The 16,403-nt window shown below is 39.8% G+C and overlaps 1 protein-coding gene across 2 annotated transcripts in view; it reads left to right on the forward strand.

Annotated features, from left to right (window-relative positions):
* The window catches only part of RFTN2 (raftlin family member 2), an 82,765-nt gene continuing 71,097 nt past the window's right edge, over nucleotides 4,736-16,403 (forward strand). The window contains exons 1-2 of one of the 2 annotated variants that reach the window (XM_005676308.3): nucleotides 4,736-4,832; nucleotides 5,206-5,410. In XM_005676308.3, the coding sequence (XP_005676365.1) occupies nucleotides 5,272-5,410 (139 nt within the window). In that variant the 5' untranslated portion in view covers nucleotides 4,736-4,832; nucleotides 5,206-5,271. The remainder of the gene's footprint in view (nucleotides 4,833-5,205; nucleotides 5,411-16,403) is intronic. The other variant, XM_005676309.3, reaches the window with a different exon arrangement.

Here is a 16,403-nt window from a genome sequence, read left to right on the forward strand (position 1 = left end):
CAAAGTAGGGAAAAATGTAATCTTTATAAAATTCTTCACCATAAAACATTGAAAATAACCAAAATGCTGTTTATTAAATGCGTAATATTAATATAAATCCTATATAGTTAAAATAGGAGGAATGTGTGTCATATTGACATGGAAATAGTGTTTTGAAATATCATTAATAGTCAAAAATTTCTTTTGTTGGGCTTTTTGAGAGAAAAATGATTAAGCGAAGCAATTCTGAACTAAAGGAAGTGCATTTCCTTTTTCTAGAGATAATAGAAATTCTTTGAGGACATAATGATGCATCTTAGTCATTCATCTGTTCAATCATCAGCTCTCAACTGGACTACTGCAGTACTTTCCAGAATGACTGGCCTTCCCCCATTTTGATCCTATTAAGACCATCTTCCTCAAATCAACCATAGTAACCTACCAAAAACACTTATGTCACTTGCTTGTTGCAAACTCCTCCTTTAATTTTTCCATTTGATTATATGATTTTCCTTTGTTGTATACAAAATAAAGTCAAAATTCCCTTTGTGCAACTTAGAAAGCCCATTACACTGACTCTTGCCTCCCTTAAAGCTTAGTCTTCTTTCAAATTTTATGCTCCAGTAGTTCTCAACTGTGTTGTACTCCTTCAAATTCATGCCATACTTTTCCATGATTCCGTAGTATGGTTCATGCTTTTGCCTTTTCCTGGCACATACTCCCCAGCTCTATTTATCTATCTTATGCATACTCATCCTTGAAAACAGCTCTGTTATACTTTCCAAGCTGAGTTACAGGCTCTTTCGAGAGTTTCTATAGCATCCTATGCATGCTATCTTCAGTTCAGTTCAGTTTAGTTCAGTCGCTCAGTCGTGTCTGACTCTGTGCGACCCCATGAATCGCGGCATGCCAGGCCTCCCTGTCCATCACCAACTCCCAGAGTTCACTCAGACTCACGTCCATTGAGTCAGTGATGCCATCCAGCCATCTCATCCTCTGTCGTCCTCTTCTCCTCCCCCTCCCCTCCCAGCATCAGAGCCTTTTCCAATGAGTCAACTCTTCACATGAGATGGCCAAAGTACTGGAGTTTCAGCTTTAGCATCATTCCTTCCAAAGAAATCCCAGGGCTGATCTCCTTCAGAATGGACTGGTTGGATCTCCTTGCAGTCCAAGGGACTCTCAAGAGTCTTCTCCAACACCACAGTTCAAAAGCATCAATTCTTCAGCTCTCAGCCTTCTTCACAGTCCAACTCTCAGATCCATACGTGAATACTGGAAAAACCATAGCCTTGACTAGATGGACCTCAGTCGGCAGAGTAATGTCTCTGCTTTTGAATATGCTATCTAGGTTGGTCATAACTTTTCTTCCAAGGAGTAAGCGTCTTTTAATTTCATGGCTGCAGGCCCCATCTGCAGTGGTTTTGGAGCCCCCCAAAATAAAGTCTGACACCGTTTCCACTGTTTCCCCATCTATTTCCCATGAAGTGATGGGACCTGATGCCATGATCTTCGTTTTCTGAATGTTGAGCTTTAAGCCAACTTTTTCACTCTCACCAAGAGGCTTTTTAGTTCCTCTTCACTTTCTGCCATAAGGGTGGTGTCATCTGCATATCTGACGTTATTGATATTTCTCCTGGCAATCTTGATTCCAGCTTGTGTTTCTTCCAGTCCAGCGTTTCTCATGATGTACTCTGCATATAAGTTAAATACACAGGGTGACAATATACAGCCTTGATGTCCTCCTTTTCCTATCTGGAACCAGTCTGTTGTTCCATGTCCAGTTCTAACTGTTGCTTCCTGACCTGCATACAGATTTCTCAAGAGGCAGGTCAGGTGGTCTGGTATTCCCATCTGTTTCAGAATTTTCCACAGTTGATTGTGATCCGCACAGTCAAAGGCTTTGGCATAGTCAATAAAGCAGAAATAGATGTTTGTCTGGAACTCTTTTGCTTTTTTGATGATCCAGAGGATGTTGGCAATTTGATCTCTGGTTCCTCTGCTTTTTCTAAAACCAGCTTGAACATCAGGAAGTTCACGGTTCACATATTGCTGAAGCCTGGCTTGGAGAATTTTGAGCATTACTTTACTAGCGTGTGAGATGAGTGCAATCGTGCGGTAGTTTGAGCATTCTTTGGCATTGCCTTTCTTTGGGATTGGAATGAAAACTGACCTTTTCCAGTCCTGTGGCCACTGCTGAGTTTTCCCAATTTGCTGGCATATTGAGTGCAGCACTTTCACAGCATCATCTTTCAGGATTTGAAATTGCTCAACTGGAATTCCATCGCCTCCACTAGCTTTGTTTGTAGTGATGCTTTCTAAGGCCCACTTGAAATCAGTGGAGAAATAACTCCAGAAAGAATGAAGGGATGGAGCCAAAGCAAAAACAATACCCAGCTGTGGGTGTGACTGGTGATAGAAGCAAGGTCCGATGCTGTAAAGAGCAATATTGCATAGGAACCTGGAATGTCAGGTCCATGAATCAAGGCAAATTGGAAGCATGCTATCTTAGCAGCTACCAAATCAAATTAAAATTATCTGTTTATAAGTCTGTCTTCCCCATTAAGAATTCAGTTTCTTTAGGGCAGAGGCCACATTTAGTCAGCTTGTGTACCCAGCCAGCATTTAATTTAGTGCCTGGAACATAGCAGATACTTAATAATACAATGATTATTTAATAAATAATTTACCAAGTACAGCAATAGGGGTTCAGTTCAGTCATTCAGTCATGTCCGACTCTTTGCAACCCCATGAATTGCAGCACACCAGGCCTCCCTGTCCATCACCAACTCCCGAGTCTACTCAAACTCATGTCCACAAGTCGGTGATGGCATCGAGCCATCTCATCCTCTGTCATCCCCTTCTCCTCTTGCCCCCAATCCCTCCCAGCATCAGGGTCTTTTCCAATGAGTCAACTCTTCACATGAGGTGGCCAAAGTATTGGAGTTTCAGCTTTAGCATCAGTCCTTCCAATGAACACCCAGGACTGATCTCCTTTAGAATGGACTGGTTGGAACTCCTTGCAGTCCAAGGGACTCTCAAGAGTCTTCTCCAACACCACAGTTCAAACGCATCAATTCTTCAGTGTTCAGCTTTCTTCACAATCCAACTTTCACATCCATACATGACCACTAGAGAAATCATAGCCTTGACTAGGTGGACTTTTGTTGGCAAAGTAATGTCTCTGCTTTTCGCTATCTAGGTTGGCCATAACTTTTCTTCCAAGGAGTAAGCGTCTTTTAATTTCATGGCTGCAGTCACCATCTGCAGTGATTTTGGAGCCCAAAAAAATAAAGTTTGACACTGTTTCCACTGTTTCCCCATCTATTTCCCATGGGAAAGTGATGGGACCGGATGCCATGATCTTCGTTTTCTGAATGTTGAGCTTTAAGCCAACTTTTTCACTCTCCTCTTTCACTTTCATCAAGAGGCTTTTTAGTTCCTCTTCACTTTCTGCCATAAGAGTGGTGTTATCTGCATACCTGAGGTTATTGATATTTCTTCCAGCAATCTTGATTAGTGAGCTTCAGATATTCTATTTGTGCCATTCTACAGCTCATAGCAAAAGAGAACATGAAAAATGACAGGTAAGGAAACACTGGGAATAGTCAGATCAGTCACACTAAATCAGAATCTGCTGTCTTTCTAGCCAAATTTACCCAGAAGTTGCTTATGACCAACCCTGCTCATCCTTGAGAATGAAAGACTATGGAATTTTCCTCTGTTAAAAAACACTTCTGAGAAGTAAGCTATTTAAAGAAGGCAGAAAGAAGAGACAAGAGGTCACAGTGATCTACAAACTAAATAATCTATCCCTTTTTGAGAGTTTTCATGTGCACTCTTCGATGTAACTGAAAAATCTTTTCAGACTTGTGTTCTATAAAATCTGAAATTGATCAAGATTTGCTTTGTAAATAATGGGAATGGTGGCAGAATCACTTCCTTTCTATTACTATTCTCAACCCTGTTTTATAATGTAAAAGCACATTAACAAATTTATTTTATGCTATTTGCCAATCATGATGTTAAGATATGAGATAAGATTATCTCTTTCAACCTTCATAACAAGCCTGTGAGGTAAGTACTATTATTAACTCCATTTTACAAGGGAGGAAATTGAAACTTGGGAGGTCTGTAACTTGCCCAAGATCACGTCTCTAGTAGGCATTAGAAGTTGTATTTGAACCCAGGTAGTCTGATTCCAGGGCTCACAGTTCTGATTAGTATATCATACTCATCAGAATGATATGTAAATAGTAAAATACAGTAACACTCATTACATTGTTCCATTATGAATTGTTCTTGACTTCAGGTAAATAGCAACTTGTAAGGCTGAATGAATCAAGTTGTCAGTTGTTGTTTAATTGAGGATACTCCGGGACCTGTGGAAGTGTTAGTTACTATCATAAGTCTTCTAACAGAATATTTTAAACTTTATAGATGTTAGTGAAATTAATAATCCACATTAATGTCTCTTCTTTGCAGTTAAATCTTTTTATTATGTTTAATATAAACATTTTATTTGTGGCAGTTTAGAATATGATTTTTCCAACAACAACAAAAAAAAACCTTCATGTGGAAAGAAATCCTCAAAAGTGCTATCTAAAGACTAAGAATGGAGTTTTAACTTTAACTTTTTTCCTTCTAGACTCCAGAAATAGTTTCCTGACTTCCTTTCTGGAAATGATTTTTGTTTCCAACCACGTCGAGAATCCATTTTTTTCATTCTCTCTCTCTCTCTCCTTTTGCTTTCTTGGTAGTAGCAGGGAGGAAGGAGGGGGTGGGCGCAAGAAAGAGGGAAATGAGAAAACAGAAAAAGAATTGCATGCCACTATGTCTGAATATAGCCTCTACTTGTAGGTATTTCCATCTGATTTGCACTTTTGCCTTTTTATTTCCGTTTCTGGACACCTTCTTTATCATCCAGCCAACTGGAATAGACAAAGCACTGTTGGTGCCCTGAGCGACAGAACTCTGGTAGGGGGCTGGCTGTAAATTGACGTGGCATGGAAATTCTCCGCTAAGTTGTAGCAGCTTGCATGTTTCTACTAAGATCAAGCCCAGCCTCCCAGAGCTGTAGCTTAATCATCATGGGTTCAGCGACTTTACAGAAAAATGGATAGAAAAAATCTTCAGCTCCTTTCTTTGGACTCAAATGTTTTCTTTTTGAGTATCTATGTTTTAGCGGAAAAAATCCAAGCAGTTAAGTCTGTAACTTTCTTTTTGCAGCTTAAACAACAGAGTTTGCTGGTCTCCCTCCCCTATTCTGCAATTTAATTCCTTACAGATTTTGCCATGGGGTGCGGACTTAGAAAGCTAGAAGACCCTGATGATAGCAGCCCTGGAAAAATATATTCTACCCTGAAGAGACCGCAAGTGGAAACAAAGACAGAATTTGCTTACGAATATGTATTGCTGGACTTTACATTACAAGGTATTTTTGCTTCTATTTTATTTGTTAAATGAAAAATTTCAAAGATAAAGGACTACTAGTTTTTTAAAGGGTTGATTTGTGGCTTTTTACATGGTGCTTCTTAATTAGATTGTGCAATCAATCTAACAATAATGCTTTGTTTCTTAATTACATTCTGAAAGATTTCAGTTCTGTTTGCTTTGTTTTTTGTAAATTTGGCTCATATGTACTTTATAAAATTAGAAAAACTGCTTGGAAACAGTTCTTTCACTTTTAAATCAAATGCTTATTTGTAGAAGGATACATGAAAAACGCTTGCTTTCTCGGCCAAGTAGCTATAGCCTTAATGACAGTTTATGTTTTGAAAAAGATCTGAAAGGCACAAGAAGGTGGCATGTAGGAAATGTTACTTGCATCATGTGGAAGGATATTTGCTAAGACAATTCTGAGGCCTCCAACTGTGTTAAATGTTGTGATTGTGCTAGTCACTTGATATTTTTGACCAAACTAAACCTGAAGTTTGAAAATACAGTAAAAAAGAAAAAACTATAGTCTTCTGTAAGATACTTCCTTTGCTGGATACCAGGTCTCTAACAGAGAAACTCCCTGTTCCAGAAAGTTGGAAACACAAATAAACAAGCCCAGATGGCAGCCTTGTGCACGGAATAGAGGCAGCTCGACTTCACAAATACTTTACCTCACTTCTTTTGGAAACTTTACTGTACAATGACATTGATAAAACTTAGTTTTTAAAAAGCAGAAGTATATCTTTAATTATAGGGTACTAAAAATGAAGTTGAGTGTCTTGCTTGCTATTAGAATGTCCAGATATTAGTATTAAGTTCTTGGTGGCAAGTTATGCTTTTAAATTCTAATAAGCTGCACATTTATTAGTTAATAGATTTATACTAAGTATATTATCAGGTTGGATATTAATTTCTTTTAAACACAAATTCTCCATTTTTTGGTTTGTTCTGTAAACAGTGCATCTTTGTGCAAATAGCAAGAGCAGCCCATTTTTCTTTGTCAAAAACTGAGCTAGCCAGCAAACAAACTCCCTTCTAGAGGCATATGCAAAGTCTGTACATATTTTTAATGTATTTACTTTTCCATTTTTACCTAAGGTTAAGGCTACCAAAAGGAAAACTGTCAATATTCTTACTTTTCTTTTTAATGATGAAAGTTAAAAGTAGATAAAGATAATGGTGATAATCAGAGAAGTAACTACTCAAATGAATTTTTCTATACTTTTTCAAAAACCATCGTTTGAGAAAATATTTGTAATGCGGTGCTATATTTTCTCCATTGATTGTCGTTGTCAGTTAATTTTTAGGACTGATTTTTATAAATTCAAGGACACAAACACATATTTTCCTTAACCTCAAAACCTTATCTGTTCATAAATATTAGGCCAGAGCCATTCTGATCTGTGCTTTAAGATTTGCTACACAAATCCCCATAGGTCTTAAAGTAACTTGAATTTTTTTTCTGATTTATTTCTTCCCAACAGTGTTAGCAATGTCAAACAAATTTGTTTAAATGCAACCATCCTTGAATCAGAAAGATCTACAGTTTTCTTCAAAAGTCATTTTTGTTTTGTTATTATTAGAAGCCCTTTTCTCTGTGAAAGGAGTAAAATTTCTACCTTTCACTCTACGTGTTTGGATGAGATGATAGAGTATTATAATATAAACTGGAGATATGGGCATAGTTTGCAAACGCTAACTCAGAAAGCAAGCATGTATTTTAAAGTTGCACCTGGTTCCTATTTGGTCCAGGCGCCTAGTCTCCTGGTGTTCCCTTTCTCTCTGATTCTTCCACATGTTTTTGGTTTTGTTTTGTTTGTGTCTCTGCCTTTGCTTCAGAAGCCAAACTCAGTATCAGCCCAGCTCCACAAATCACCTTGTTCTCTTCTGTTGTATCTCACCCCCACCTATTCCTCTAGTGTACAGAGAAGTGAGTCACATGGGGGTTAAAGCACGCCAGCCTTCTAGGTTTAGCCCCAGCCATTCTGACCTGGAGTTGCTGTAAGGACTACTGAATAGTGGCATCTTCTGCCTCTCAGAGGCCATGTGCAGTGAGCAACCTTCCAGGAAACAAAATGGTCTGGTGGCAACAGCTGTGTGTGCTCATGAAGAGCCTGTCTCTTACATTGTTCTCCTCTGTTTTTCCCAATAGAGAACATGGGATAGGGAGTTAGTCCCAGTGGGGCAGGAGACCCTTTGAAATTTTCAGTGCCCTGTGTTATAGTGGCTAGAATTATCTTGAACAATTTGTTTTCCATTTAGTTCCATTCCCTCTATGTGTGTGTGTGTGTGTGCCTTTCCCACACCTGTTTTTTAGTGCAGTGGGGACTTTGAGCCATTATTTATATATCTCTGGTGGTGGTGGTGGTTTAGTTGCTAAGTTGTGTCCAACTCTTGCAACCCCATGGACTATAGCCTGCCAGGCTCCTCTGTCCATAGGATTCTCCAGGCAAGAATACTGGAATGAGTTGCCATTTCCTATGGGAGAAATAATAGTCTAATCATTAAACACACAAGGGTCTGGAGTCAAGTTCCTGGCTTCTGAATCTAGGCTCTTTCACTCACTAACTTAGCAAGTTTATGAACTTTGCTGTATCTCAGCTTCCTCATCTATAAAATGGGGATTCTAATGGTGCTTACATAATAGAATTGTTTTAAGGATTAAAGGAGATTATACAAAATAATCTCTTTGAAAAAGTACTTGGCATTTAGTAAGCAGGGCTTCCCAGGTGGCTCAGTGGTAAAGAATCTGCCTGCAATGCAGGAGACACAAGTTCAACCCTTGGGTAAGGAAGATCCCTTGGGTGAATAAATGGCAACCCACTCCAGTGTTCTTGCCAGGATAATCCCATGGACAGAGGAGCCTGACAGGTTACAGTCCATAGAGTCACAAAGAGGCAGACATGACTGAGTGACTGAGCACCCATGCACAGAATCACTTATTAAAAGTTAAGTATTAAAAAAAAAAAGTTAAGTATTATCCCTCCTAGCTTTATGCCACGTCTACTAATTGCACTATTGAGATTTCAGCACAGTCTTTGTGATAAATTTTCTGAATTATTGTATAGTAATCTATACATGTGTATTTATGAGAGTGTGTGTCAGAGTTTCTGACACACATTACAGAATTTATTAGTGAAAAGTTAAATGAACTCTGCAAATGATCGAGAAGGGTTGGTTTGCCTTCTTGTGCAATCCCAGAAAATAATCTGAATAACCATGGCCTTAAAGATTTTTAGAGCATGTATAGCTTTATGATTAAAGAGAAATTTCTATAATATTAGAAACCCAAAAGAAGGATGGATGGTAACTTCCTTATTTTACTTTCTAATAGAATTAAAAATGCATTGAGAAAAATTTTGCTGGGCCCTGGCTAGCTTTCTTATTATGAGAACAGAAACTCTCATTGTCTTTTGTTATCATTGTTACAGTAATAAATATATTGATGTATGGATTCCATAGAAGATGCTGATAAGTAATGAAATACAAAAAGAAATAACACATAGTTTTTGCCTTATGGTATTTTAAATTCTAATTGGTCAGACTGGACAAGATTATGAACTCCTCAAGGTCAGGAAGTATACCATGTCCACCTTTGCATTGCTGTGTTTGGCACACTGTTTGGCACAAGACTGATGGCCAATAAGTGGTGCTGAAATAATGGGCTTCTCAGGAGGTGCTAGGGGTAAAGAAACTACCTGCCAGTGTAGGAGACATAAGAGACGAGGCCTCAATTCCTGGATTGGAAAGATCCCTGGATCAGAAAGATCCCCAGATTGGGAAGATCCCTTGGAGGAGGGTATGGCAACCCTCTCCAGTATTTCTACCTGGAGAATCCTGTGGACAGAGGAGCCTAGCAAGTTACAGTCTATAGGGTGGCAAAGAATTGGACTTGACTGACAATGTGGACCTGCAATGAGGAGAGGATGCAAGGGGCATTTGTAACAGACATTACCAAAGAGGAACTTAGCCTGTGGCTGGCTGGATAGAAAGGAACAGAAAAAATGAGAAATCCAGGATAACTTCCCAGTTCTGAGCCTGAGTAACTGTGGGAATAACCATGCCTCCCACAGTTCGAGGGGCATCCCACAAAGAGTCAGTGGGTGAAACAGCAATTCCATTCCAGGCACGATGTCTGTGAGGTGGCAGTGGAACATCCTGGCAGAGAGAGTTATAGGTACACGGCTGGAGATGATGACTTCCAGGAGGACTTGAAGTAAATAAAGTCTTAAAAGAGGAGAATATGGGCAGAGCATAAGTGTCTTGGGCTGAGTCATCAGGCATATTTAATGATATTGAGGACTATTCAACAAAAATGACAAAGTCTACAAGTCATTCCCTTGTAGCTCAGTCAGTAAAGAATCTGCCTACAATGCAGGACACCTGCGCTCAATTCCCTGGTTGGAAAGATCCCCTGGAGAAGGAAATGGCAACCCACAACAGTATTCTTGCTTGGAGAATCCCATGGAACAGAGGAACCTGGAAGGCTACGGTCCATGGGGTTTCAAAGAGTTGGACACGGCTTAGCAACTAAACCACCTCCAACAAAAATGACAGAGTCTGAGGACAACTGCAACTTATATAGCACCAGAGAAAACAAGGAAACGAAGAGTTTCAAAAAGCAAGAAATGATCAGTAATTTTAAATACTAGAGAACTTTCAAGAAGAATGAAAATGCAGCACTGAAGAGAATGCATCTAAAAATCATCAAGAGATGAATAAAATATCAGAAATGAGGGAAGGAAGGAAAGAAAGAAGGTCAGTCCAGCTAAATTTTCTATATCTGTTTGACTCATAAGTTCTTGAATATTTTCTCAAGCCATCAAAAGATTTTCAAATGTAAAATGCTGCATAAAAAGAAATTTATAGCAAAAATTGCTAAATTTACTCAAGCATCAACATAATCTTTGACATGGTGCCTAGCGCAAACTCCTACCAGGTGAAAAACTGCATACAGACTTTTATGTTTAAATTGGTGGGATATTTTGGTTTAAAAATGTAATAAAACCTCACAATTTCAGACTGTTATGAAAGAGAAAGATCCCATTCTGACCTGGGGGAGTAGGGAATCTCTGATAATAGCATGCAGTTAACCCACTTGTTAGCTAAGATGGTAAGGCATCTGCTAACAATTTGGGAGACCTGGGTTTGATCCCTGGGTCGGGAAGATCCCCTGGAGAAGGAAATGGCAACCCACTCCAGTACTCTTGCCTGGAAAATCCCATGGACCAAGGAGCCTGGTAGGCTACAGTCCATGGGGTCACAAAGAGCTGGACACCACTGAGCAACCTCACTTTCACTTTTCAACCCACTTGGATAAATATTGATGTTGGGAGGAAAATACATTTCTATTGGCAATCTACATTATATTGGGGTTTTTTCTTATATCTGGGTGGACATTTATTTATTCTCTGAACTAACACTTACTCAGCACCTACTGAGCTCGGAATGAGGATACAGAGATAGGTAAAGCCTAGTCCTTGACTTGTAAGAACCTGCATCCTAGTGAGCATCCTGCTGAGGGGCATTCATTTATGGTGCAAACACTCTATGCTGTGATACAGGCTTCGCTAGAAACCTGAGGGTTGTAGAGGTGGAAAGAAGAGCACCTCCACTTGATAGGTAGATCCAGAAAGACTCCTTAAAAGACATCCCACCTCAGGCTTCCCCCAAGTGGTAAAGAATCCACCTACCAATACAGGAGACACAGGTTGAATCCCTGGTCTGGGACGATGGCACATGCCCATCATGGCGACTAAGCCCATGTGCCACGTATACTGGGTCAGTGCTTTAAAACCAGGAACCACAACTACTAAGCCCATGTGCCAAAACTACTGAAGCCCATGCCCTACAGTCAGTGCTTCACAACAAGAGAAGCCACTGCAATGAGAAGCCCACATATCGCAATGAAGAGTAGCCCCCACTCACCACAAGAAGAAGCACGCACAAAGCAATAAAGGCCCAGTACAGTCAAAAATAAATAAATATAATTATTTTTTTAAGAAAAAAAGCTTGCTTAGTTGCTAAAAAATGTTTAAAAAAAATTTTTTTAACTGCCACCTCCTATCATCTAAAGAATGAGTGGAAGTTAGACAAAGATTTGTATCCATAATACATAAAATGAAATTGAAAATCAAGAAGGAAAAAACAACTGAATAGAAAAACGGACAAGAAATTTGGACAGGTAGATGACAAAACAGGAAATCCAAATGGCCAACAGACATATGAAACTGTGCTCAGCTTCATTAGTAATCAGGAAAAATACATGCTAAAACCACAATGAGAAACCACTACAAATTATCCAAAAAACAGCTAAAATGTTGAGAAAATGAAAGTCATTTTCAACTCTTTGTGACCAGGCTCCTCTGTCCATGGAATTCTCCAGGCCAGACTATTGGGGTGGGTAGACATTCCCTTCTCCAGGGGTTCTTCCCAACCCAGGGATTGAACCCAGGTCTCTTGCATTGCAGGTGGATTCTTTACCAGGGAAGCCCCTAAAATGTCAAAAGACTGCTGATACCAGGTGTTTTTAAACTGGTACAACCACTTTGGAAAAAAAATGCTCTATCATTATATCTTTAGCAAAGATCCATATCCCAGTGGAAGCGTGGCTACGCATTCACCGGCAGCACATACAAAAATACTGATAGAAGGACTACTTGTAATAACCCCAAAAGAGTGAACAACTTAGAAATCTACAAACAAGAGATTAGAAAAGTAAATTATGGTATATCATATGATGCAGGGCTTCCCAGGTAGTGCTAGTGGTAAAGAACGAGCCTGCCAGTTCAGGAGACACAAGAGATGCAGGTTCGATCCCTGGATCAGGAAGATCCTCTGAATTGGGAAATGGTAACCCACTCCAGTTCTTGCCTGGAAAATTCCATGGATAGGGGAGCCTGGAGGGCTACAGTCTATGGGGCTGCAAAGAGTCAAACACTACTGAGCGACTGAGCACATGTACCTGTACATACAATGCAACCCTATACTATGGAAGTAAGACTCAGTTCAGTTCAGTTCAGTCGCTCAGTTGTGTCCAACTCATTGCGACCCCATGAACCACAGCACACCAGCTTTTTCTGAAAAGGGCCAGATAGCAAATATTTTAGGCTTTGTGAGCCATGTGATCTCTGTCCTGACTACTCAGCTCAGCCAATGTAGAGTCAACATACCATATGCAACAAAACAGGCCATAGGCAGTACTTTTGTGGTCCTCTACTATAATGCAATCAGAAAAACAAATCATAACTACACAAACTGTACCAGATGAATCTCACGAGCTTAATGTTCAGTGAAAGAAAACAAACACAAAAGCACATATTGTATGATTCCATTCACATAAAGCTCCGAAAATTGGGAAAACTGAACTATAGTGTTTATTTACATGCTTCAGTCATGTCCGACTCTTTGCAACCCTACGGACCATAGCCCACCAGGCTCCTCTGTCCGTGAAATTCTCCAGGCAAAAATACTGGAGTGGGTTGCCAAGCACTTCTCCAGGGGACCTTCCCGACTCAGGGATCAAATCCACGTTTCTTATGTCTCCTGCTTTGGCAAGCATGTTCTTTACCATGAGCGCCACCATTCTTGTATAGTTAATTAAGAAGAGCAAGGAATTGAGAACCATAAAAGTCAAAGAAAAAGTCAAGTTAGCACGGAGTGGGAGAAAGGGATTGTGATTGGAAAGGGCGGAATGGTAGGCTTCTGAAGTGCCTGTCATTTTCTGATTTTTGAATGGATGGCATTACCAAATGTTGGCACTTTTAAGTATGTTTTGTGCTTTTTGACAAGGTTAAAAAAAAAAAGCTAAGTAGGAAGTGGGAGTAAGGCAAACAAGGCTGAAAGACAAGATGAACAGACTCAGAAACAAGAGAATATTTCATGGTTTGGGAACTGCAAATAGAATAGGTGGAGTGCAGCACATGAAGGAGGCAGCCGTGGAACACAGACTGCAAGAGTTTTAAGTGGTCATGATGTGATCTTTTGCACAGCTGCCTATAATGAACTATGTAGTTCCTCGAGTTGGAGTGTATTTCAAAACTACAACTGTATTACTTCAATTAAATATATTAATGAGTGACTACAAAGATGGTAACTTTTATTGAAAACAAAAAGTTACATAATTTGGATGTTCCTTATATAGTAGTTTATATTTCTAAGTAACAAAACATTTTGACAAGTAGCGTAAACCAGATACTCCTTTTAATATCCATACATTAAATTGCTTAATAATTTATAGAAATCAAAAGCTTTAGTGCAGCTCATGTCTGAATTTTCACAAATTTTGAATTAACAAAATTGCAAATGAAGTTTTACTTTCCTGTAGGTGCTAAAAGGGCTTCCCAGAGGGCACTAGTGGTAAAGAATCTGCCTGCCAATGCAGGAGACATAAGAGACACAGGTTTGATCCCTGGATCGGGAGGATCCCCTGGAGGGTATGGCAACCCACTCCAGTATTCTTGCCTGAAGAATTCCTTGGAGTCATTCTGTCTGGTTCAGTCACAGCCTTTGTTGTTGTTGTTGTTGTTCTGTTGCTCAGTTGTGTCGGACTCTTTGCAGCCCCATAGATTGCAGCACACCAGGCTTCCCTGTCCTTCACTATTTCCTGGAGTTTGCTCAAACTCATGTCCATTGATTCAATGATGTCATCCAACCATCTCATCCTCTGCTGCCCCTTCTCCTGCCTTCAATCTTTCCCACTCTCAGGGACACAGCCTTACCACTCACTAACAATCTGGGCAAGTTACCAAACCTCTCTCTTCCTGAGTTTCCTTATCTGAGAATAATGACAATATCTACTTTATGGAGTTTTTGTAAGGACTTATTAATATTAGGCATGTAAAGCACTTTACATAGTGCCTGATACAGAATACCTTGGTATATGTTACTTGTTATTTTTTACTATAATTGCTAAATAAAATAGGGAGTTTGACAGTCTGTTCCCTTTTGAAAATATGGTAAAATTACTTGCCAGTGTTTGCATATTGTATCTTTATCTGAGGAACTAATGTTTCATAAATATTTCAAAAATACATACCAATCTTCACAAAAAAACACATTTGTATGTGTTGGACTTTTTTCATAGAGTTACATCATCAGGGCGAAGCTTTTGGTATTGAACAAGTTCTTAGCTTTATACTAAAAGAATGTGACTTTTTTTGTATTTTTAAAATTTGATCTTGTCTATGAAGTTTTTAAGCAAAGGACCATAAAAAATTGTACTGATATTTTATTTCAGAAACTATGAGGAAAAATGACAGAACATTACATAACCTTCTATATGTTTACATTTTAATGAGAAAAAAATCCACACTGCATGTGGGTAGTTTTCAAAGCAACTACAAAATACTTTCCTTCACAATGGCCTTGTAAAGTATAATAAAGTATTACAAATCATGTAGCATTGATTGAATAGCAACCAACCCCACCCATTACTGCTGTCAACAACATTTGTTCCTTCTCCCAAGGAACTGAGAAGGAACTCTTGGTGGCTGAGGAGCTAAGAGCAAGATGGCTCACAGCTGCTGCTAACTGCCTGTGCTCTACAGTTCTAGCCAAAACAACCATGCCTCCCCCCTAATTTCCTAAGTTTTAAAGTAATAGAGTCTCTGATATTACCACCCCAGTGTAAGGAGATCAAATCAAAGGCTTGACGCAGACACCAAGCCTATCACAGAGACGTAATTATCCACTCTAGTGAGCACTTAGGCACTCTTGGTGGCTCAGAGGTTAAAGCATGTGCCTGGAATACTGGAGACCCAGGTTCGATCCCTGGGTAGGAAAGATCCCCTGGAGAAGGAAATGGCAACCCACTCCAGTACTCTTGCCTGGAGAATACCATGGAGGGAGGAGCCTGGTAGGCTTCAGTCCATGGGGTCACAAAGAGTCGGACAAGACTGAGTGTCTTCACTCACTCAGTGAGCGCTGATGAAAATACCTCACTCTATGGGTACAGCTGCCCTTCCTAACATCTCTAAGCTGAATCAGGTTGCCAGTCTCTTTTCAGCACAGTTTAAAGCATTATTAAGAATAGACAGGATTACATGAAGGGATGTTCTCAACAAAACTTCCAGATTTATTTCTCTTTTCCTTGCTCCTGGAATTACTTTTTTGAATGACACTGGCATGTTTATTTATTTATTTTATTCTATTATTATTTTTTTTTTTACTTTACAATACTGTATTGGTTTTGCCATACATTGACATGAACCTACCACAGGTGTATGATTCAGTTCAGTTCAGTCGCTCAGTCATGTCCGACTCTTTGCGACCCCATTAATCGCAGCACGCCAGGCCTCCCTGTCCATCACAATCTCCCAGAGTTCACTCAGACTCACGTCCATTGAGTCTGTGATGCCATCCAGCCATCTCATCCTCGGTCGTCCCCTTCTTCTCCTGCCCCCAATCCCTGCCAGCATCAGAGTCTTTTCCAATGAGTCAACTCCTCACATGAGGTGACCAAAGTACTGGAGCCTCAGCTTCAGCATCATTCCTTCCATAGAAATCCCAGGGCTGATCACCTTCAGAATGGACTGGTTGGATCTCCTTGCAGTCCAAGGGACTCTCAAGAGTCTTCTCCAACACCACAGTTCAAATGCATCAATTCTTTGGCGCTCAGCCTTCTTCACAGTCCAACTCTCACCTCCATACATGACCACAGGAAAAACCATAGCCTTGACTAGACGGACCTTAGTCGGCAAAGTAATGCCTCTGCTTTTGAATATACTGTCTAGGTTGGTCATAACTTTTCTTCAAGGAGTAAGTGTCTTTTAATTTCATGGCTGCAGTCACAATCTGCAGTGATTTTGGAGCCCCCCAAAATAAAGTCTGACACTGTTTCCACTGTTTCCCCATCTATTTCCCATGAAGTGATGGGACCGGATGCCATGATCTTCGTGTTCTGAATGTTGAGCTTTAAGCCAACTTTTTCACTCTCCACTTTCACTTTCATCAAGAGGCTTTTTAGTTCCTCTTCACTTTCTGCCATA

Source organism: Capra hircus, chromosome 2, assembly GCF_001704415.2.
Source record: "Capra hircus breed San Clemente chromosome 2, ASM170441v1, whole genome shotgun sequence".
NCBI lineage: Eukaryota > Metazoa > Chordata > Mammalia > Artiodactyla > Bovidae > Capra > Capra hircus.